General features: G+C 36.8%; 1 protein-coding gene across 1 annotated transcript in view; it reads left to right on the top strand.

The window, feature by feature from the left end:
• IL17REL (interleukin 17 receptor E like) overlaps positions 1-20,006 on the top strand; it is a 43,276-nt gene extending 23,270 nt beyond the window's left edge. Inside the window, exons 3-17 of the mRNA XM_068189785.1 lie at positions 500-649; positions 1,396-1,505; positions 2,923-3,037; positions 4,649-4,693; positions 5,544-5,683; positions 5,969-6,040; positions 7,358-7,412; positions 8,110-8,273; positions 10,522-10,569; positions 11,235-11,292; positions 11,621-11,766; positions 14,232-14,291; positions 15,313-15,370; positions 18,037-18,091; positions 19,052-20,006. Coding sequence (XP_068045886.1) covers positions 500-649; positions 1,396-1,505; positions 2,923-3,037; positions 4,649-4,693; positions 5,544-5,683; positions 5,969-6,040; positions 7,358-7,412; positions 8,110-8,273; positions 10,522-10,569; positions 11,235-11,292; positions 11,621-11,766; positions 14,232-14,291; positions 15,313-15,370; positions 18,037-18,091; positions 19,052-19,079 — 1,304 coding nt within the window. The 3' untranslated portion in view covers positions 19,080-20,006. The remainder of the gene's footprint in view (positions 1-499; positions 650-1,395; positions 1,506-2,922; positions 3,038-4,648; positions 4,694-5,543; positions 5,684-5,968; positions 6,041-7,357; positions 7,413-8,109; positions 8,274-10,521; positions 10,570-11,234; positions 11,293-11,620; positions 11,767-14,231; positions 14,292-15,312; positions 15,371-18,036; positions 18,092-19,051) is intronic.
• Positions 20,007-23,356: the final 3,350 nt, after the last annotated feature.

Below are 23,356 nucleotides of genomic sequence, written 5' to 3'. Positions count from 1 at the left end.
GTTCTGGTCTAAAGCAGAAGGAAATGCTGTAGGCGATTCCATGACTAGGAATGCAATGGTGCCCTCTTGTGTGAAATTTTAGCAGCAATGGAGACCGTCAGAAAGCCCTAAAATTAAAGTACTATTATGAGAGTGCTCACAATATACAGGTACGAGTTTTGAAAAAAGTTTATATAAACTATTAGTTTAGCCATGATCTATTTAGTTTAGCAGATCTAATTAATTAGAACCAGTATTAGTCTAGGTGTGTTCTGCTAACCTTAGTTTTTAGAAGTGTGATTGCTTCTTCTTGTGGGTTAACATTTCCCTAAGCCTAGAAATTTATTCCAACCCCCTACATAGCCATGTTGGCTGTGTGAAAGTCTTAGGTAAAGCACTGGCTTTGCTGGTCACTTTCTTACTGGTTTCAGGAGAGCTGGAACTTCCCCTGCAGTGCTTGCTCTGCCCCAGACATCCTGTGTGCAATGAGTTTTCTCCGTCCTTGTGTTTGCATTTGCAGATGGCATTTTTAACAGCTTCTGCCATGATGCTCCTGCATCTTTATCTTCTGCGGTACTGAAAAGCATGAAGATCTCAACAGTGATGAAATGTGTCCAAGGAAGCCCATGCTCTCTTCATTTGAACATTAAAGGAACGCTGAGTCTGGATGGTAGGAATCAGCTTTACTACTGAGCCCTTTCTGTTCGCTTTTTGTTTATGGCCATTCAGCCAAAATTTGTTCCATATTGTAATATTTGTGACCAAGCTGTTTTAATGTAATGTTATCAGAAAGATATTTTTGTGAAAGCATTTTACTACAAAATAGGATGAAGTTGTGACCCTTCTCAAGTGAATGAGGACTGAGATAATGAATTCTGCTTTACAATATAACACATGTAACTTGTCCTCTGCCAGTACCCCAAGCACACAGCTGCCCTTTTCTTTCTTGCTCTGGCATCCATGCAGGCCCACACACTAATTCTGTCTGCTCTGATAATCTGGACATGAGTGACTGCCCCTACAGAAGGAGAAACAGTTTATTCATCTGAAGTTACAGTTCTGCACTACAAGAAAATGAAAGTGCATGAACTTTCTGTGCATAGTCTATTTTTACTAGCACCTTGCCATTCATGTGCTTCATATGTTACCATTTAGACATTTCCTAGTTGCTTCACTCAGAGTTAATAGTTTTATTTTTAAACTTGCATAATTAAAGCTTAATTTGTAGCAATCTGTATTAAATCCTTGTTCCTACTCCTATGTGTGAGTTATATATAATGTCTCTTTTTTAACAGAGATATATGTGCCTTTCACTTAGAAGAAAAGCTTATGATATGGTATATTTTAATTTGTGTTTTTGATCTTCTTAAAGATGCTTAAATTATATTTTTGCAATCTGTTCCTAACTCATTTCAGAGAATGTCCGTGGGCTGGAAATATGTTCTTTCTCACTGGACACACAGCAATCTCAATGCATAAATGTGAGAATCACTAGGAAAAAAAGCAAGATGCTTAATGGAAAGAAGGTAAACTCCTGTTTTGAGGGGAGTAATTTTTCATAATTTTTCATTTAAATGTTTACAAGCCTTTAGAAAAAAATATTTTGCATCTCTCTTTTTTTTTTTTTTTGCTTATTGACTTTGTGGAAAACTAAAATGGAACATATGCTCCAGCATAGCTAAATGAAGCGCCACAACAAAATTCCCTTTTACAATATATAAATTTAATTTTACACCATCCTTGTACTTCTTCCGCCTACTTTTTGACAAGGGAGCCTGTCTCTGCAAAGCCTAATTTTAATATCAGTCTTGCTAGCTTTCTTTTTGTGCCCTCCAAATTGTGTGGAAGCTTTTCTGACTCCAATGTCTAGGAAGAGCGATGCTACAGAGATTTTAAGTGCATATTACTTCAGTCAAACCATATCACTGGAGTTTACACATCTAGAAGACAGACAGGTGCCTAAGCACTTGTGCTCATCTGTCCTAAACCCTTTTAAGGGGCAATATCTGTTAAGGGGAAGTATATGTTCCTAAAATGTGCAACTGAGGAAAAAAAGAACCACCCTTGACCAACTGTTTGAAAGGCATGAATTTTTGGAGTTACTGGTGGATAATGGTTACTAATCCTGTACACGATGCGTTGCTTCATGTGCTTTGTACACCTTACACTGATTGCACACGTGGAACAAAGTTCTCTCAAACTGCAGTTGCAGTTTGCAATTGGTGTCTGTTGATGATGGAACATCCATCCCTACGGGCAATGCAGGGCCACCAGCCAGCAACCAGTAGCTTTTAGAGTAAGGCAGGTTTATATGCAAGAATCAACAAACATATTTAATGAAATTTACCTAGTTTCAGTTCAGTGACTAAAATGGTGACATAAGACATCTTTTACCCTCCAAATGCCTTTTACCAAATAGGAGAGTATCCAACATAAAAACTTACAAGGAATTTAATAGCTAACTGAGAGCAGTGAGGGAATGACCTGCTATAACTGGACCTCAACTTTTGTTTCTTAAATTACTTTCTGTCTCATAAACTGTTATTGAAATTAATACATTTTCTGAAGTTGCCATTAAATATTTAAACAGACTTTTTTTTTTTCAATTCTGCAAAAGTTTGTGCTTGTAAAATGCCTATAGACTGGGGCTTTTGATATTTCTATGCTTTTAGGATTATTTGATATCTTGTAGATATTTGGATTTCTAAAAGTGAAGGTTATAGCAACATCCTGGATTAGAAATAATGGTACTGTTTGAAATCCTTTTATTAAGTTGCATCTGCTTCTTTTACATTCCTAATGCTACCTTATTGATTGCTTAATGCTGTTTTTAAATGTAAATATATCTGAACAAAGAATATTTATTTCTTAAATATCTTAGCCAAAGGTTTTTCTGCATGTGGAAGTCATGTGTGAACTTATTTTTATCAATGTTTTAAACAGGTACAGGTACAATTCAATTGCATTGAAGTCAATGTAGGACAGCACATCTATGTGACCATGAAAACTGTACCACATTACTGTGAAGTCAAGCTGAGTCAGCAATACTATGTTGAAGGTAGGAAAACATCTTAAATCAGATGCTTTTCAAGAAATATCTTGTAAAATAAAAACAAACAAACAAACAAACAAAAAAAAACCAAACCAAACAAAACAAAACAAAACCCTCTCAAAAGCAAAAGCACATCCAAATCACATTCTGGGATATACTGACCTAACTGATGGTAGATCATGTATGTCAGGACCAGTCTTAGTTTACATTTCAGTGATTTTTTTTGTTAGCAAGTAAAGGGTTCAACTTGCTATAAAACCCAGAGTTTATGTCTAAAGGTATGTGGAAAACTGAATTTACACTATGCATTTGTCCCTGTTGCCCTTCTTGTGATTGGCACATGCTCTTTCCCTGCCTGCAGGTTCAGCCCTGCCTGCTCTCTGTGTCTCAGATGGAGCTTCTGCTTCTCTGCATGGGTGGCCCAGGGGTGGCTTCAGAAGCTGAGGAAAGATTAATAAGAAAGTCTATAGAAATTTATTTTTATTTTCATTAACTAGCTGTTCTATAGTCTGTTTACATGTAACTGGAAAAGATTAGGTAGCATTTTTTCAGTTTTTTGGGGTGAAGTGCTCACAGTTTTTTTTACAAATTATGCTATGTGCATACAAAAATAGATTCAGCACTGTGGTCCCAACAAAATACAGTGTGGCCAGAGAAGGAAAAAGCAAAAAATGACATGAGACCCCCTTGTTTGATCCCGTGCCTGGGACTGTTCTGCCTTCCCACATCCAGAGCCAATGGGTGGGTGCTTCTTGCCCTTGCCCCTTGGTACAGTGTCATCATTGCTGTATGGTTTGACACTTTGGTACAAGTAAGGCCTTTTTGTGCTTAAAAAGCCTTTAATTTTCGTATCAATCCTGATTCACTATTGAAGTATATAAGCACTTTGCGAAGAAAGAGGGGAGGAAACAAAGTTTTATGAAGCCCAGTTTTAAGACACATTACCAGGGTGAGTGAACAAATCAAAATAGGAAATATTTCTTGGTGGAAACGGACTCTGTGGGGAAATTAGACTAAAATGCTGCTCCAATACTGTGTTATGCAAGGAGGAGTGAAAGCAACACATGAAAAGTTGTTTTAATGTTCTTAAGAGTTAAGTTTTGTAGATAAAAATACCAGATATTCTGAAAGCATTGCCTGGCTTCTAATTCTGGTAAGCTCCCTAGGAACTAGGTAGGGTGTTTCTTTCTAAGGCTGGAGTCAGAATAGCAAAAATACAGAATCATTGATAACAGAGAAATGAGCCTGGTAAACAACAGGAGTTGTTTTTTTGAAGAAAAAGTAACCAAAATTAATATTACTCAAATTGTTATTAGGTTCTAGGTAAAGAAGTGTGCTGCTACATGCTCAATTGCAGCCTTAACTGCTGATGAGGTTTCCCAGTAGAAACCCCAGACTGGGGAGATAGATCCTTAAGGCATACTGTGATATAATCTCTGTGTGTGGGAAGAGTACTTATCTTTTTTGCCATTTATCTAAAAATGCATGCAAGTCTGCCCTTAAAAAGAGGGATGAGAGAGGTTCCCTGTTGGGAGTCTACTGGATAATTTGGCAGTTTGTTTACACAGTTATATCAATAAAGCAGCACTGAAAAAGACTCTGCCTTCTACTTTGCAGATTGCAGAAACAGTGATGTGGGAAAATATATTCCAGCTTGTTCAGGTGAGCTGATCTCCTATGCAACTTAGAGCTGTGAGATATTTCTGGTGACCTATACAATGACATGTTTTCATACTTAAATGAGCAGGGAGAAAAAAATTTGATTTCCAACTACCACTACTTATAATTACCATCTAGTTGATAGGTAATGTTCTGGAAATGTATTTCTATTGAAATGGTACATGGTAATGATCTGGAAATATATTTCTATTGAAAATGCTACATGGGAGGTAAAGGTTTTGATATTCTATTTGATTTCTAAGCTTTTGGAAATAGATTTGTGTTCTTTTAATGCACTTTGGATTGGTGGTTTTATGTTTTGTCTATTGACAGACCTCATAAATAGATTGAAATTACTTTGCCAAACTGCTGCTTTTGGCATACCTCTGAATATATATATATATATATATATATATATTCACATATATTCCACATATTACATTTATCTATCATAGTTGCACATATTCTCTATGTAAGAAAATTACAATCCTGGGATAATCAGTCCTTATAGTAGTTTTAGTGTGTATATTTCAAATATTTGTAGATAAACTACATAAGATTCCAAGTACTAAGGTTGAGGTAAAATTGGTAGGTGTCTTGGCCTCTCAGTATTACAAGTGCTAAGCTAAATAATGCTGAATGAAAATTATGTCTCATTAAAAAATGAGGACTATTAGGATATAAAGTAATAATAATTTTAAATATTCCAGGTAAGATTCTATAGATGTTGAGTTTCATCTCCATCAAGTTATGGAATATATTCTGTACCTTTTATAAATAGATAAAATAGAAATAATAAAGTTAAAAAGAAACAGATGTAATAATTTCATGCCTGATTTTATTTTTTTTTCAGCTGGAAAGTTAGATTATAATTTAGACAGGGCAAGGAAAATTGTAACAGTGAATGTATCCAACTTTCCCCGAGATCACGATTATTATGTTCGCCTGTGCCATAAATGGTTTACCTGTGAAGATGTTGGGGCACTTGCTGTGGTGAGTCAAACTCATGGTGCTTTGGGGAACTGGTGGTGGGGGGTTGCCTTGCAGATGGCAATACTCATTAAGGTTATAGTTACAGGAAATGCCATCTATGTCTATATCTATAGCTAAGTCATCTGTATCACCTCTATAATCTATATCTATATCTGTATCTATCTGTATTTATATCTATATCATCTCTGTCTGTATTTATCTATATCTATATCATCTATATCTATTATTTAGCTTTATTAAAAGAAGTTTACTGTCCTGGATTTATGACCATCTTTTTCATTTCAGATACAAGGAAAGGAATCTTTTAAATCCATTTCTCTGAAATATTCTCAGCTACTCCCTTGTCTTTGCATTGAGGTAATACAGTCTGGAATTTGGTATATATTTGTGTTTCTGATTAAAGAAATTTTATCAGGCATTTGTGCTAAGAAAGGAGGAAAAACCTGAGGAAAAAGGCTCTAGACCCAAGTTTTTGACTAAGGCTTTTTTTGACCTTAGAATTACGTAAATGTAAGGAAGAGATTTTTTAGGAAATGCTAATTAAAACATGGCAATCAGAAGAAAATGAGATAAAATTTACAATAATTTATGGAACGTGTTGTGTAATATTATTTTGACTAATTTTTTATAAACAATGAAAAGACAGAAGACATAATCTGACTGAATGTCAGCAGCATTTGATATAGAGAAACTAAAACAGGAATTGAGGAAACCGAGAGCGAGAGCAAGATTTGAGTGGTAGATAATACCTGGCTGCAGGGCTAACGCAGCAACTCCTGTTGGACGGGCCTGTGCTGGTAGGGAGGTTGCTTAAGGATGACACTTAGAGTTGTTCTCATATAAATATTTTCATCAATGACATGGGGACAAAAGGCAGGAATGTGTAATGGGATTTGCTGGAGCACAGTTGGGACCTATAATTAAAATGGAAGAGGGTCAGGGTGATTGGAAGAGACTAGAAATCTTCATGTGTGACATGATTGAAGGATGATGAAGTGTAAAATATGAGGTGAAAGTTCACGTTCTTGCTCTGATGAAAAGAATTCTTGCTGTAAGATGTGAGTCCTCATTTAGAAATAACAGTTGAAGAAAAAAGATCTGGCTGAAATAATTGATCAGAGGGTGAGTAACTAGCTTGCTTCCATGATGTCAACATGTAAACATGAACAAAAGTCTAGTGAGTTAGATTATTACAAGCTAATGGGAAAGTATGGGCAAGGCCTTCTTTGAAATACTGTAAGGAATTAATCTAGAAAGATTAATTCTAAAGGAAGATGCACATAAAGATTGGTAGTGGCTGGGGAATGAAGAGACTGATGCATCCTTTACCATTGCCCAGGCCAGGAGATCTTATATTATGATTATTAAATGTTTTGATTCCCCTAGAAAGTAATGACACTCTAAGAAACATAATGAAAATCAAACTGGAAGATTTTCTAAATGAAATTGGACCAAATATATGACTTAGAAATAGGAATATAGGCTTAGAAGGGATCACCTTAGTTCAATGCCCCTAATGATGAACAACAAAATGGTGCAAAACTTCTTTTAAAAAATCCAAAGCTTTCTAACAAACCTTATCTTTGCAGGAAAATTTTCTGTCACATTCTACCTGAGATATTAAAAACATGTGTGTCTGACAACCTCTAACTGATATCCACTGTTTGGTTGTAGGGTTGGCTGGCACTTCCAGATGCAAGGAGGATACAACTTTGCCCCTTTGAAAATGGCAAGTACTGCATGCTTACTCTTCATAGGAGTGACTTTCAGCAGCTCCATTAGTATGTCACAATTTAAATTAATCTACACTGAAAATCATGTATTGCAAAACTTCAAGGAAATAATCATATTGGTTTGTTTTACTGTGGGTAGACGAAATAACTTTCAGATCAAATAATTCACCAAGTTTATGCCAACAAAAACACTTAGTGTTTTTAACACTAGTGCTTGTAACACTAACTTTCTAGTTATTTCCCAGATTTTCTTAAGTGACACGAAAACTGGCAGAAGGAATAAAAGGTCAGCTTAGAAATGGTGTGAGAAGAGGGCTTCAAGGAGACATTTGAGGGTGTCCAATACTCAACTTAAAGGAGGGAGCAAGGAGTTGAAAAAGGAGACAGTTAACTAAATAGTTCTATGCTTAACAGGAAATTATTCACACAAATATTCCAGCAATATCAGAAATTGGTCTGAGATGACAGCTCAGAAAGAAGCAGAAAAACAGAAAAAGAAATTGTCTTCTTTGCACACATATGAAAGTAATTTTTTTACCAGGCAAATAGAAAAAAGTGTGGCCTGAAAAGTGTTTTATTGTTTTAAGTCCAAGATTTTGGTCTAAAGCACATGTAGAGGTACCAGACTTATTAACTGTGTTGATTCCTGTATGGACATTTTGAATAATGTTTTCCCTCTCTCTTTGTGCACAGATACACAGGTGCTATGGGACAATATTGTTTATAATCCATCAACACAAACCCTTGCCTGGGAGCCAGCCTGTCCTGTCCTTGTCATGGTTAACCTATGCAGGTTCACCAAGTCGAATGACCATTGTGAAGATATAGAAAAATCTTTCAAAAATTCTTCTGAGAAAGTAAGAGCTGTGTGGATTAATTCAAACTGTGAGATTGAAAGGCATCACCAAAGGCATAATGTGAAGAGCTAGACTTTGGAATAAAAGCAGTTGCAAATTCCTCTCTTCTTCTCTGATACTTAAAACTATTAATAATCACAGTCTGTTCTTGCACACTAATCACATGATTTATTCAAAATAGTCACTGACTCATTATAAAGAAATAAAAAGTGGACATGATTGGGCAGCTAGTAACGTTTGCTAAATTCTTTGGGGTAAATAGGATCTGCTTTTTATTTATAGTTCATGTCAGATTCCCTTTAAAGTAAGGGAGACAGACACATTGCGAGGACAATTCTTCTCATCTGTAGATTGGCATAGTAGGTTGGAGGGATTTCTCTCTGATGGTACCACCTTCTTTTTACTGTCACAAGAGTCTCTTGTGATTAGATCAGATGTAGATATTTAACATTTAGACACCAGAAATATAAATTAGATGAAGCTAAATTTCTTTAAATATTTTTGGAGACATAACAGTACTTTGGTAGGGCACAATTGTTTTGTAATTAAGGTCTTCCTGCAGCGCCTTCCTCAACCTAGTCCAATGTCTTGAAATTGTAGGTGCTGAAATATTCTGTCACTTAGTTCTTCCAGCACTTATTTTCTCAAGTTGAGGAGGGTTGAGATTTGAATGTTTTAACACTTCAATCTGATGATACTGAATACTCTGGCTTTTTGAGGTTCATTAGAATTCATTTCATCATTAAAAGTAAGTTTCATGCTTGCCTGATTGTGGAGAGAAGGTAATAAACTTAAAGTAACAACAGAAAAGCAAAAAAAAAATCAAACATGAGATATTAATTCTGAAACTTTTGCATTAAGATTATTATTCTGATGACATGATTAGGGAGGGGGTGGGGCTGACTCAAGACTGTCAAATGCTTTTGTGATTAGGAACTCCTGGCCAAGCCTTTAGTGATTGCTCAGATTCATCATTTATGAGTTCCAACAAAGCTTTGATCTTGAAAAAACAGATTAATTTAATTCTAGATGTGAGTGATCACTGTGGGATTATTCAACTGCTGGCAACAAGTACAATTAATTGCTTGCAGGAGAGAAAAAGGAAAAAAAAGGAAAATAAGTCTAAAATGGGGTCTGGCTGGTAATGGTTGTATCTGTTACCAGAATAGAATCCAAATTTATTACAGAGTATGAGTGTTTTTCTGTATTTACTGATTGTATTTAATGACTAAACATTAATATTAATCATAGAACCATAGAGTGTCCTGAGCTGGAAGGCACCCACAAGGATCATCAACATTCATGGACAGAATGGATTCTCTTTTTTTTCCTCATTAATTCTAACAAGCTTGATGTTTAATTTGGTCCATTTATTGCACTGTAACCCTGAAAACCATCTCTGTAGTATGCTGGAAACTACTGCAGATTCCTCAGATAGGGCCACCTGCCCTGTAAGTAAGTAAAAAAAGTCACACCCTCTAGTACTGACTTAGGCACAAAAGCTGTATCACTCCTCTTTACTGAGGCTGGAGCTTTCTCTGTCAATGACAAAGCTGCCTCCAGGTCTGAGCAGACTCCTACAGAACTATCTCTTGGGACAGTGTTGTTATGTTCTCAAAAGAAGTTACAGGAAGGAAGTGTTTGCCTGTGTATGGTGTTCAGTCACTTGAGCAACAAGGGTTTATTTCGGTAGGATCACTTATATGTGTAGCAATTGTTTATATAAGACAAGGCTTTTTGTGGTGAAGCCCTTGGTGGGTAAACAATTGTTCATCAAGAAAACAACATTCTGTGGATTGCTTAAGTGGATTTCTGAAATTCAACCCACGTTTCACTGTTCTGAAATATAAGTATGGAAAATTGAAAGATTTCTCAACTGATGGTGGAATACTTTTGGATGTGTGTTTAAGTGTTCTGCTGAGTTGTTCATGAGTGGCAAATAAGGGGTTGAAACAAGTTGACTTTGTAATCAGAATTTTGCACAAGCCACCATAGAATCAATTAATTTAGCTCTAATAGGTCAGCCTGACCATAAAAAATGCTACATGTTGCAGATAAAAAGAAGCAAAATATTCAGTAATCCAAAGCAGCAGTTGCTTCTAACCATTTTATGTGATTAACTTGCTGGGATATTTATGAATTAAACAAAGCAGTTGTCTTCACAGTAATCAAGCCATGAAAATTTCAATAGTTGATTTTGTGAAATTAGTTAATAAAATTAGCTAATGCTGAGTGCTGTGTATTCCAGCAGGTTAAATATTCTCGTGTGGACACTCACCCAAGACTTTGCATGAAGGTAAAGGAATTTCTTAGTAAAACACATATTAACTGCCCTTCTGTCTCTAAAATAAATGAGCTGCAGATGTTCTTTATGATCAATATTTTGTTTCATAGCTCTGATGAATGGGAACTGAGAATGAAGGAAAAGTGAAGGATTAGATTAGAAGGTGATTGTTTTGAAGTGCAACAGCAATGATAGATAGGACACAGGTCAGATTGTTCCCTTCCTTTTTGTTTGTTTAAGAAAAGCAGGAAAAAATGTTTTTGGTCAATGCAAACTCTGAAGAATGTGCTAAACTTAACATACTAAGTTTTTCATAGTAAATATTTGAAAATAAAATGATCAACACAGTACATTTAATGGAGACTGGAGGCTCTTTACTATTCTAGTTGAGGGAAAAAAAAAGCCAAATAAGGCCAATACAGGCATATTATTGTTTTCTTTTAGATTACTTTTAACTTAGTGGGACTAGATATTTCTGTAAAATATGCATGATTATAAATACCTGAAGAATTAGGGGATCTAATTTAAGTCAAGCGTTGAAGGATACCATAAAGGAGGAAAACTGTGAATTAATATTCTGCAACTTTCTGGAATGGCCTGATCATCACTAGTTGAATATTTTACCACAGTTTGAAACGGAAAAATCCAGTTTTCCTAACAGATTTCTCTGCTTTCAGTTTACAACCAAACGAGGATCTTGGATTAAATGTCCATTTGCTCATGGAGAATTTCCAGGTAAATATATATTTTTAAAATTGCATAACATTATATTGTGGAAAATATTTAAATCATTAGATATGAGCTGTCTCTTAAGTGAGAAGTGTTCACAACACTGTAAATGGTAAACTAAGTCAAAGAGATTTGACAGCTTGTTATTTCTACGTATCCTCAGTAGATCTAGTGTTCATCAGTATAAAAAGTAACTTGTAGGAATCAAAATAATTACTTGCATATAATTTGATAACACTTAAAAATACAAAAAGTTTTTATTTTAGGCATAAATTTTAGATTATAATGTATGGTCCTTGTACATCTAAAAGTAAGTATTTTCCTCTAATATCAGCCTGGAAAATGAGGACTGCTGCAGTTGCAGAACAAATACAAGTTTTCTTCACGTCCCAAACCAAGGCACAGTTCTCAGTGCTTGTGTGTAACAGGACGCAGATGGCTTCATGTGACTCTCTTGGGATGCACTATTCAGTCTCTGTGGTTTGTATATATTATTTCTTAAAACATTTTAAGGCTTTTAAACATACCTAACTTATTATTCCATATATTGTTCTGCAGCTTGAATCCATTAATAAACCATGTACATATTGGAACAATTACTGGAACATTTTAAAAGCATGTAATTCTAAATCTGATCTCACACTGAAACAAGAAATAAATAAAGACCCTGAAGTCAAATGAGTCACATCAAATGATGTGACTATTGACTGGAACCTTAATATTTTTTTAATATCAGTTTTGTAGTGTGGTATTTGTATTATGTATATAGCAAATATTACTGTTAATATTTCATATATGGGTCACTAATCACACATCATAAAATATAAGACTCGAGGCATCAATCCATGATGAACTCTAAATGTCACCAATACAAACTACAAGCTACCAATACAAACTCAACATGCAAAAATGGTTCATTTTCAGCCAAATTATCTTTTTGAGCCAGTTGATTGTGTGGCTACACAACTGCTTTATCCAACAAAATGGGGACAGAGTGGGGAAAGATAATAAGAGGGTCAGATTTCAGTTTCAGGTAGCAGCTAGTCATGAGAGCCTCATTCCTCTCTTGCAGCTTAGTCTATGCTCCACACATTTTCTGCGCAGCACTGGTTTGCCCTTTAACCCTGCCTATCAGTTACCTTGTTGGCCCAAACTATGGTCTGCTGAGAGACACATCTGGAAAGTGAGGTCAAGAGAGGCCATAGTGTTATTTTTCAAACAGGAGAATATTAGCAGGATACATCCTAGTAGCTACTAGGACCACCATGCTGAAAGACATCCGTCTGGCTCAGCAGCCAGCTCCTCAGCACTCTCAGGTCCACTGCTAAATATGTGCTCCTGCTGTCTGCTTCACTGACCAGATACATGAGATGGCATATGATGAATGTTGAGAAATTTGAGAAATCTAGGTATTGTGATTAGAATTGTTCCTCCTGGCTATGCCTGTTGACTCACTCCGCTGTAGGGGGATGTGCTTCAGGACACACAGGGATAGCTCCTACATCTGTCTCTGTAAGGTATATTCCAACTGTACTTGCCAGTGTGCAGGGACACAATGCAACTGTGCCTTTTCAGGTACTTGTGATTCTTCTAGTGAGAAGAGTGCAAATACCAGGCAGTTGTGAACAAGCATTTCTTAAACATAATGGGGTGGACACTGAACTCACTGAACTTTGAATTTGTTTTCAAATAAATCAGTTTAGATCGTTATTGCACCTCTGGTGCTGAATGTAACAGAACAGCTGATAAGAAGAGTTTTCCAACTCAGCTCAATCTGAGGACATGCACAAATGAAAGATAATAACTTGCTCCTCTAGGAGATCTCAGAGCTGTATAATCATGGTGAAAGGCCTGGGAAAAAACAGCTATCCTAATTAACACAGACCACAGAGGGCATTGGTGGTAATACCAAGAGTCTATCCTAATGGAAAAAGCTGTCTGGAAAATGCTGTATTACTGTCAGAGATGGAGATCTTGTATGGTAGAAGAGTTGTCAACACTCAGGGAAGGTTCCTTTCAACTGGTCTGTTTCACATGAAGTCTGTGGAGTTTATATTTTCTGGTTTCAAAGGTTGTATGAATAGCTAAGTGAAAGGGGTAATGGTGGAGAACCAATAAATCACAGCTAGATGTTGAAGTCTGTGTTTCATGAAGGCACTGATGCATTTCAAAATGCTGTTTTCTTCCCTTTGGTACAAAGCTGTTATGTCCTCTGCTACTGTGACAGAATGGGACCCCACATAAATGACATATGGTTTCTATCTCAACACCATGATCAGTATACACAAAGTTTTCATCAAGACCTCACTCTGTGTTCCCAGAAACCAATGTTGATCCTCTAACTACTAACTCCTCTTCAGTCATGCTTGAATATATTCACCTAATTTCCCCCAAATTACTTTAGGAGTTTGCCGCCCTGAAGAGAGTGGTGTAGGATGCATAGCTATTGTTGGGGTAACAGACATCATTTTCAGGACAAACCATAATCAATCAAATATTAAATGTCAAGCCAGTCATTTAGGACAATTTTACCCTAAGGCTCAGCTTGTTCTCTGCATACAATGGGATGGGAAGTCCAGAAGAACTGTAAAGACAGGGTCATTCCTTCAGCTCATACACCAGGGAGAAGAAGTGAAGATGATGGGAGGAAGCATTCAGTGGGGGGAGAGTGTTCTCCTTGTGGTGCTCCATAAAATGCAGTAACATTCCCTATTCCTGTGCTGCCACACTGTGCTTGACAAAACTACACCAGCTGCTTATGGTCATTGAGATCTGAGGTTATCTCTGAAAATAAATAACCTTCCATTAATCTTCTAACACAGTAGAACACAGACCATTATTGAAAACCAAAGCAAAGAGCTAGAGAGACACCGTATGTTTTCATTGTTCCAGGGTATGGAAAATAGTGATTTTCAATTTTTTTTTTTTAATTTTTTTTTCATTAGGGAGATTCTGTTTCAATCACTATGTCACAGGAAATGTGTGGGTCAACAGTTTGCATTCAGGTATGTGTCTTGCTTTTTCCAGGTACCCTGTACAAAATAAACTAATAAACATATCATTAAAACATCAAGCAAACCAGCAGGTACTCTCACAGCTTTCTCCTCCCAGCTAAATCTGATTGCTGTGCAAATCGAGTTGGCAAAGAGCATTATTTATAGCTTGGTATGCTGCCACCACTTTTCTTTGAGATGACATTAATTAACTGAGAAGTTGCTCTCTGTGATCTCGCTCCTTTGTCAGTGGCATATAAAAGGATATCGTCAGGATATTGCTAATTCTGTCTTTATATATTCCTCCATTAAAAAAAAAGATACAAGTAAATAATAGATGAATTTTCAAAAATTGACATTGACTAGAAAAGGTAAGGCATATATTAAACAGCACAGCAAGTGTATGGTGTCCTAGAATTAGCACTCAGGAAAGTAGAACTGAGCAAATTATTTCTGACATTTCTGCATACTATTTCCATAGCTGAACTTCATTAAGAAATTTTGTTCATAGAAAATGAGCAGGAAACTGATAGGTTTATACCTCTCTGGAGTTAATGTTCTCAGCAGACACTGAGAGAAATGAGAGTGGACCTCGGAGGCTCCATTAGCTGCCCTGGAAGGGCCTTCTCAGCTTCACATTCCTGCTGCTGGGAAGAAAGAGGGAAAATGAAAGTGAGATTGGCAAAAGCCTTCTGGGTAATGAGAGTAGTAGTTCTTTCCCTAGGGAGAAATAAAATTTAGTGGGGAGACTGATAATTTCCTGCATAAATTATTTATTTTGTAAATAAGATATTATCTGTCAGACAAGAATAACAACAAAAATTATGATTAGCTCTATTATTTAAAGACTTAAAAATGATTGCAACTCACTTAATATACACTAGACCAGCAATCTCTATATGTGTATATTTAAAAACAGATTTAAAATGCAGTCACTTGAGTAAACTAATAAAGGAATCTCGTTTTGTCAACACAAGTGCTTAGTAACAGTTCTGCTGAAAGGGGAATAAGCCTCAATTCTTTCTTTTGAAAGGGCTGGAGAACAGATGTAGATTATTCAGTTCCACTACAGATCTGTGATATCTTCTGTGGTAAGTAGGCATGTTAACAAAAGAATCATTGGGTCTTGATTCTGTAGAAGAGAACATTTCAGGTGAAGTGTGTTTTCACCGAGAAACTGAGGTGGGATTCACCTGACTGAATGTAGATGTGTGCATGAGAGCTAGATATGCTCAGATTCCTTTATAGACAGTGGACTCATATACCTCATGAGCTACTTTAATTAGCTCTGCAAGGGCAACTTGTGTGGCTGGCTGCTGCCTCTGCTTCCTGGGTGAATTTTCCACCCTGTGCCGGTTTCTGTGTGTCACACCTATATTTACCTTGGTGTCAGTACATAAAAACACACCTTGGCAAGAGCACACACTGATGCCATTGCAGTGACTGCAACACAGCCCTGCTGTCAGTTCTCCCTCTCTGCAAATGGGACAGCAGCATTTCCCTCCACTTCTCAGCAAACAGAAGTTTGCTTCTGGATATTATTATTATTATTATGATTTGAGGTACACTCAGATACACTTTGGAGCCAGAATATTCTAAAACTTCCAAGCCCTGAAAGTAAGGTGTTGTAATGAGTTCAGAGCAAACTAAGGCTGTGGGGTTTAAGGTGAACAGTACAGCAGTGGATTGACTAATTTAGAACTAAAAAGTCCAGAAGGAATCATGCTGAGAGAAGCCTCAATATGAGCATTGCCAAAAACACCTCTCCAAACTCACACAACCAAACAACCAACCAACCAACCAACCAACCAACCAACCAACCAACCAACACCCCTTTCTAGTCCACTGTAGATATAGTAAGTCTTGTGACAGATTTTCCCTGTTGTCTAAAAACATCTGTCAGTTGACTACGGCTTTATATTTGGAAGCCTGATAATAAAAAGAAGGGAGCTTGAGTTTGTAGTCTGAATGTAGTTCCCTATGTAATCATTCGTATAATGCCAGTTCAGGTTTCTTCTCCACTTAAAAACTTGTAACAAACCCACTCAAGATGAATAAATTAAATAATCAGTATTGATTATTTAATCAACATTAAATAATTGTTGATTTAATAATGTATGTTGATGTTATAACTGTATGAAACACAATTCATACAGTGGTTCATACAGTGTGGATGCATTTTCATTTTTCATATCTTCTATTTAAAAATGCAGAGTATGACAAAAGCATGTAAAATAATTAAAAGCTCTAGAGATGGCAGTCTTGGAATTTTCCTGCCCCTCATAGTAGGAGAGAAGGTGTCTGTGCAATAAATGAAAATAACAGAACATCAAAAGCTGACTCTAAAGAACTTTTTAGGCACAGTATTTGATTTAAATAGTGAACTTTTTGTCACAAGCTTGTTTGTTTGGTTGGTTGGATTTTTTGTTTTGTTTGTATGTTTGTGTGTAGGGGTTTTGTTGGTTGTTGGGTTTTTTTCTTTTTTCCCTTCTGATTAGGAATTTGTGGAGATTCAGAAAGAAAAAGGACAAAGAATATCAGAACTTTAATATGTGATCACTGTGTTTGTTGTACATTAACCCAATGCTTCATGGATCCTGACATAATTTATATTTTTGGGATAATGTGATCTACATTAGTTGGTAGATAAATCCATCTCCATCTGTGGACCAGTGTTCCCAAAACCTCCCTGTAAGGAAGATGGTACAAGTCAGTGTCAGAGGTGGGACACTGAACTGGGTTGATCTGTCTCACTGCAATAATTCAAGTGTTCTTAAATGACTCATTGGAAGCCACCAGCTGCTTCTCAGGTGTAAGGTTTTTAATGTATCAGTGACAGCAAAACTTCTAAGGGCTTTTGTATTCTTAAATGCATATTTTTTATAACAAAGGTATTTCTTAAACACTAGCCTTTTAAAATCAGGATGTGATGAAAGTTTCTTAAAAGAGTCACCAAGGGTGATAATTGTTACACTGGGATGTGTTGCATCCCAGGTTGACGGTCATCGGGATGCTATTGTGTTTGGGCCTAAAACATTAAGAAAAATCATCCTTGTAAAAGTGAAGGCAATATTAACCTGGAGATTTGTCTGTAATCCGTGACAATATGGTTTATACAAATGTCAAAGCAAATGACAAATAATCTTTTAATGGCATAGTGAAATAGTGAAAATACATACTGTGTACATATTTGTAAAATAGAAATGTGCATGTTAAGTGTTACTGTTAAAGATACCAAGCACTGTTGGTGTATCCAGAAGACTCATGATATTTAAAAACAAGATTCCAGTCATAACAACATCTATTATAAAAAAGTCATTGTGTCTAACCATCAGGAAGGCTGCTCTTTACCCAGTCTTTAAGAAGAACTTTCAGGCATGTATAATTTATTATTCTACAATGGATTGCATTTTTCTATAAGTAGATGTGCTTTGGGAATTACAGTGGTTTGGTCTTGTTTGCTCTACAAAGGATGGCAATGGGAAAATAATGTGGTGGGGTTTTTTTTAAAATTTGCATTTAATAGCATTGACTTGGAGGCAATACTTAGTGTTCCTTGCAAATTTTCTGTTTCTTTTGACCATTTTTCTGGATTCTATTAAATAAAGCCAAGCATTTTGAGACATTATTTTCCCTATAAAATAAGAAACTTATGTATTTTGTATGAAACAATAACCTATATCAGTTACTCTGAGAATAAATATGTGAATCATAATGAAAACAAAATGGCAACATATATTTGAACTTGTTCCCTCAGGTTTTCATGGTCAGTCATACAGTGATGGAAACCCACCAAAAGCCATGACACACAGGTATCCATCTAATTTACAGTTTAAAACATCTGTGGGAATGGATGGAGTTTTTAATCTTGAAACCATATCACTGGCCTTGTTAAAGGCACAGAAGGAATATCTGAATGAATTTTGTATATAGCTAGAAGGAATATCAGGTTCTTAACTCTCCCACTGAAGACATTCCCTGCTTCTGTGCTCTCTCTTCTCTTGCTTTCTCTCTTTGCAGTTCAGTCTGGAATCAGAGGTAGCTGCCTTGCTGCCAAAGTGAGGAAAAAGGGAGGCAAATAACCAGTGGAAGTGAGAAGCTTGTAAAGTAACAACACAACCTTCAAGAGCTCTGAAACAAGCTCAGATGTGCTGTGCATGATATTCACATTATTAGCACCTGTCCCCTGCTTTCTCACCTACGTTTGCATGCAGATCAGATCCCTCTGTGCTCTTGCTGATTAGACATGTCTGCTCAGCTGCTCCAGTGCTGCTTCTTATTGCCACAGTTCTTTGCAAAACACCTCTCCTAGGCTAGAGACAAATCAGTAAATAATGCAGCCCCATGGAGGTATAATTTGGTAGACCCTGAGCTCTTAAAAATTCTCTTCCTTTAAGGATACCTTTCAGATCCAACCTAGAAGAGTGAGAGCTACCTAGAACTCCAGAGAAAATAGAGATGGTCTGAAAAAGTTTGATCAAAGATGGGGAAAAGATGCAGCCTTGCAAAAGCTCTGCAAATCGTGGTTGAGAAGGGGCTACCATCCTTGCCTTGAGGCAGTCTTTGGCTCTTCCTTTGGCTTTTCCCTTACCATTCAGAACAAAGTATCATGGTTTTGTTTATTTTTTCATATAAGCACTGTTTGAACTGTGACAGTCAAGCACACAAGCTGTAGACAAATGGTTAGATTTGTTATTTTATACCAACTATATAGCACACTCTAGAGAAAATAACCTCACAACAATCTTCTTTCCTCTTTGTTTTTCTCCTAGGATGAAGAGTGTGGAGTCCTTGCCTTGAATTTAACAACATGTTTTCAAGGTCCTCAGTATTTTCTCAACATTGTATTTTGGTGCAACTTGCAAATCTGGTCTAACTGGTCATCTCTCATGACAGTAGCTTCTAATTACTGTGAGATTATTCTCATGAGTGAAGAATTTAGCAAGTTGAGCCTACTCTAATATGACAAATTCAGAATAGGATTCCTTGTTTCCCAGTATTTAAAAAAAAAGGGTCTTAGATCACCTAGAAAATCAGGTCGACATTTCCCTTCTAAAGTAATATTTTATGCAAAACATGCTATAAGGGAACACTTTCATAGTACTTTGTGTACCTATAGAAAAAATATTTCAGATTTTCTTGTTGGTAACTTTCATTTTTAAAGCCATAAGCAAAAGTTTTTCAGAAATGAAGAATGGAGGAAGTTTTCTCAGCTTTGATACATTATTCTTCTTTGCAATTTCCTGTCTTGATTTTCTCATGACATTCTGATGATCTCACCATGACAGACCATGTTCTTTAAGTATATCTAACAACTGCTTTCTGTGTTTGCATTTGTGTTTGCCTTGGAGATATTTTTCCTATTTGTCTGAGGTGGTTCATGCCTTTGGTTTGATAGCGATTTTAAAACTGTCTTGTGCAAATCTGGTCTAGAAGGAAACAGTTTAATGGAAATAATGGAAATATTTTTCCCCATTATATCAGTATTTATACTCCATTGTTCAGGATAATATTACACACTGTACTGATTATCAAATATTTGGCCTTTATTTCCCTGAATAGTCCTGTCAAACATGCTTCCTGTTGTGTAACATTGGAATAAAGTAAAATAAAAGATGATTAATAGCTTATCCTGAAACCATGTGGAAGTGATCATGTGAAAACAGGAATATGGGTGAGGAGTAAGGGAACAAGAAGTTCATCAATAAAAAATATTTTCCATTTGAATGTGTGGGGTTTTAAAAATTGTTTGTTTTGTTTCAAGAGATTCACTGACACATTTACAGAGTATGGTGTAAGAGACATATCCACTGCATTGAAACACAAGAATTTTTGAGGTGGCCTGGAGAGGTCAAGTTCTGCTTGACTCCTTTGATATAACAGCTTTATTGTTGAGACTGCACATCTATTAGGTCTAATTTCATTCCTAGCAGGGCTGCAGCTCCAAAAGCAGAGGTGGCAGGGCAGCATTCCTAGAATACTTAGTTACTTTCTTTGTGAAGTTGAAGTTCTGACCGACCCAGCCACACCTGCTTTGCCTCTAATACCTTTCAGGCTGCAGCCAGAAACAAGACACTCAGCCATCCAGCTGAGAGAGCATCATAACACTACTCTCTTCACTTTCTTCCAGGAAAAAGCTTTACTGCAGGAAAGGTTATTTGTACAGATTGATTTTTACTGTCATGATATCTTAAGATCAACTTCATGAATATGTCCTCAGACTGAAAATTAATTAAAATGATACAGGTGTATGTAAGGGTAAAGCAAAGCACCAACTCCAATGACAAGCTCATCTGAGATCCTCAAGCAACAACAGCTGTACTAAGCTCTTTGCTTTCAATGAGAAAGTCCTGTTTCAGCTGCACAGACACTGAGTCTTGCAGTACATCATCCCTTGTTGGCTGCAGTGCTGAAAATACCAAAGAAAATATGACCAAGCATGACCCTGTTTTACAGGAAAATTTGGATGGTGGACACAGCAGATGTCACTTAACCTGAAAGTAAAGTGCTCATCCAAAGATAGTAGTCTAGGCTCCCACGATGGCCCCTGTGAAGAGACAGGTAGTTTCCAGGCATATTTCATTTTGCTTGGATACTTGTTTTAAAGGGAGCCTAGGCAGCTCCACCTAAATGCTCACCATTACAACATTCCTGCTTACGGCAAATGTTTGCAAATAATCCTTAATAGTATTTCTGCACTTTGGCTCAGGCCTGCCTATTTGCATTTGTGTAGTGAGAAAATTGTGGGTAGCTTTTCTGACTGACACCAGAGCAGATCTATATGAGTCCTTGTCTAATGTTGCTTCAGCCAAACATTGTCTCTTCTAATTAGAAAATTCCTGCTCCCTCTGGGAGCAGCTTTCCTGCTCTCCCAGATGGTGACTGGACCACCCCATACATGTACATGTTTGGAAAAAGTTCCACTCAGGTATGGTATTTTCTAGAGATGTTACAGCCTCTTCTGTTCTTGTGACTTCATAGCTGCAAAAGTAAAGGTGTTTAAATTTTTTCACAGGACATTTTAAACACTGGTAGGTCAGCCCTGAAAGAAGGTAGTACTAAAATCTTTCCTAACCCTAAAAGTATTCATTACACTCTGCTGACCACTGAAATGTTTTCTTTATCTCACCCAAAATATGCAACAATTTTGCAATATTGACCAATGCACAAGTAAACGTGTTGTAGCAATAGTCAAATGCAAAAATCCCCTATGTGTTGCTAATAGACTTGGCTAATTGTCTAGAGCCTCCATTCCTTTATTGAAGGAAATACCCTTCTTGCTTATTGAGGGCCAATCCAAACACCCTATTTTGAGGTAACCTGCATGTATTTGTTTTTCATTTAATATCTACATTCTTAGTCTTATCACAGAGCATCAACGTCCCGGTTCTTCTGCAATCTTAGGATGTATCAGAATATCATTGAGCTATAGCAAAAAGACTGATGCTTTTTAGTATTTCTAATGCTTTTCTGTTATTTCTTGTGCATTGCACATACACGAAACTAACATTTAAAGTTAGAACATAAAGCAATTTTGTTCCACTTAGGGACTTATTTTCTTGGTATGCTGACATGTGGTCTGGTGTGGGAAACCAGCCTGGTGCTGCTGCAGTATGCTTTGTTTGCAGTAATACATATATTTCCTTGGTATCAGCAAGTTACAGTTGAGTGCCATGCTTGAATTGCCACATCCCTCATTAGAGTAGCTGTGTAGTCACCAAGCTGTAACAACAGCCACAGCAGAACCAGCCCTGCTCTGCAGGCTCTGTTCCTGACCTGTCTCTTTTGGACTTCTAATAAACTACTTCAAGGAAATAAATGGGAAGACAAATTATGACTACTTTTGTATTTTACTGCTGATTTCATTTCCTGGACTACAAAATCAGGCCTATATAAGCCAGCAGAAGGGAAGCAGCCCAGCTCTAGGCGAGTGCAAACAGTTCTGCTCATTAGGTCCTTAGGTGGCAGACTGAATTGTCATAACTGACAACAGAGTTCCAGCTGAAGTCTAACACACCTGTGCTTAACAAACAGAAGGAAATGTACTTGCTTCAATTTAGTGTGAAACGTTCCCCTTACTCATATCCTATAACACCTGGCCTAAAAAAAAAGGTGACTTTATCTTATATCTCATATCCCCAGTAAGTTTCTTTATTATACACAGAAATATCTTTCCTGGATTAGGAAAACGATTTCTCTCTCTTATTCAGAAAGCCATTTAGTGTAAACATGTAAAGCTGCTGTGTTCAGTGAACAAGTCCAGTAGAAATGATGGGAGCTACTCCTCTCATCCCCCTGCTGGTTTTCTACCACTTCAAGCTGTAGGCACACAGTTTGTGGTAATTGGGAGTGGGGCTGCAGCTGAGCCTCATTGCAATGGGCTACAGCTGTGAGGAGCAGGTGAGCAGCATTGACAGCAGTGAGCCATGGAGTGCCCAGGTGCACTGAGCAACCACCAAAGGGAACAGAGGGCACACAGGTGCAAAGCATGAACATCAGGGGTATAAGAGGTTGGGCTAAAGAACAAGAGGGGCAGATGCTTGAAGCCTTCTGATGGGATATGGTGCTACTCTATATGGGGGTGTTTAAAGCTTTCTGAAATTGTATGGTGATACTCTGTGTATTGTGGTCATCTCAACTGTGACATGTGCTGTGACAAGTATATCAAGCTACTGCCAGTATTGCTGACTCATATTTTGCAGGAATAGGCTCTTTCATGTGGCATAAGTGCTATTTTTGAAAACCTTTATCTAAATGAACAAGGGTCAGTTCTGGTATTAGATTCACAAGCACTCTAGAAATTATTATTTTGTAGGAACAATCAGACAGATTAATTCTCCATCTTATATAGATCTAAATAACTTCTTAATATATAGCTGATACAGTAAAACCAGGACATCTTATCTACTGAGAAACAGATGGTAATTCCTAGACTACGTTTTTAATGGGTGAAATTTGTTTTCTGTCATTGACTACATTCTAAAGAATGAAACCTAAATAATCCTATTTTAAAGCTATATAAATTCCTATCTAACTTCTGAAAGTCAGTTCTCAAATTCAGCTGTGGGTGGGATTGT

Source organism: Anomalospiza imberbis, chromosome 5 (assembly GCF_031753505.1).
Source record: "Anomalospiza imberbis isolate Cuckoo-Finch-1a 21T00152 chromosome 5, ASM3175350v1, whole genome shotgun sequence".
NCBI classification, from domain to species: domain Eukaryota; kingdom Metazoa; phylum Chordata; class Aves; order Passeriformes; family Viduidae; genus Anomalospiza; species Anomalospiza imberbis.
This window is presented reverse-complemented; position numbering and strand designations above follow the sequence as displayed.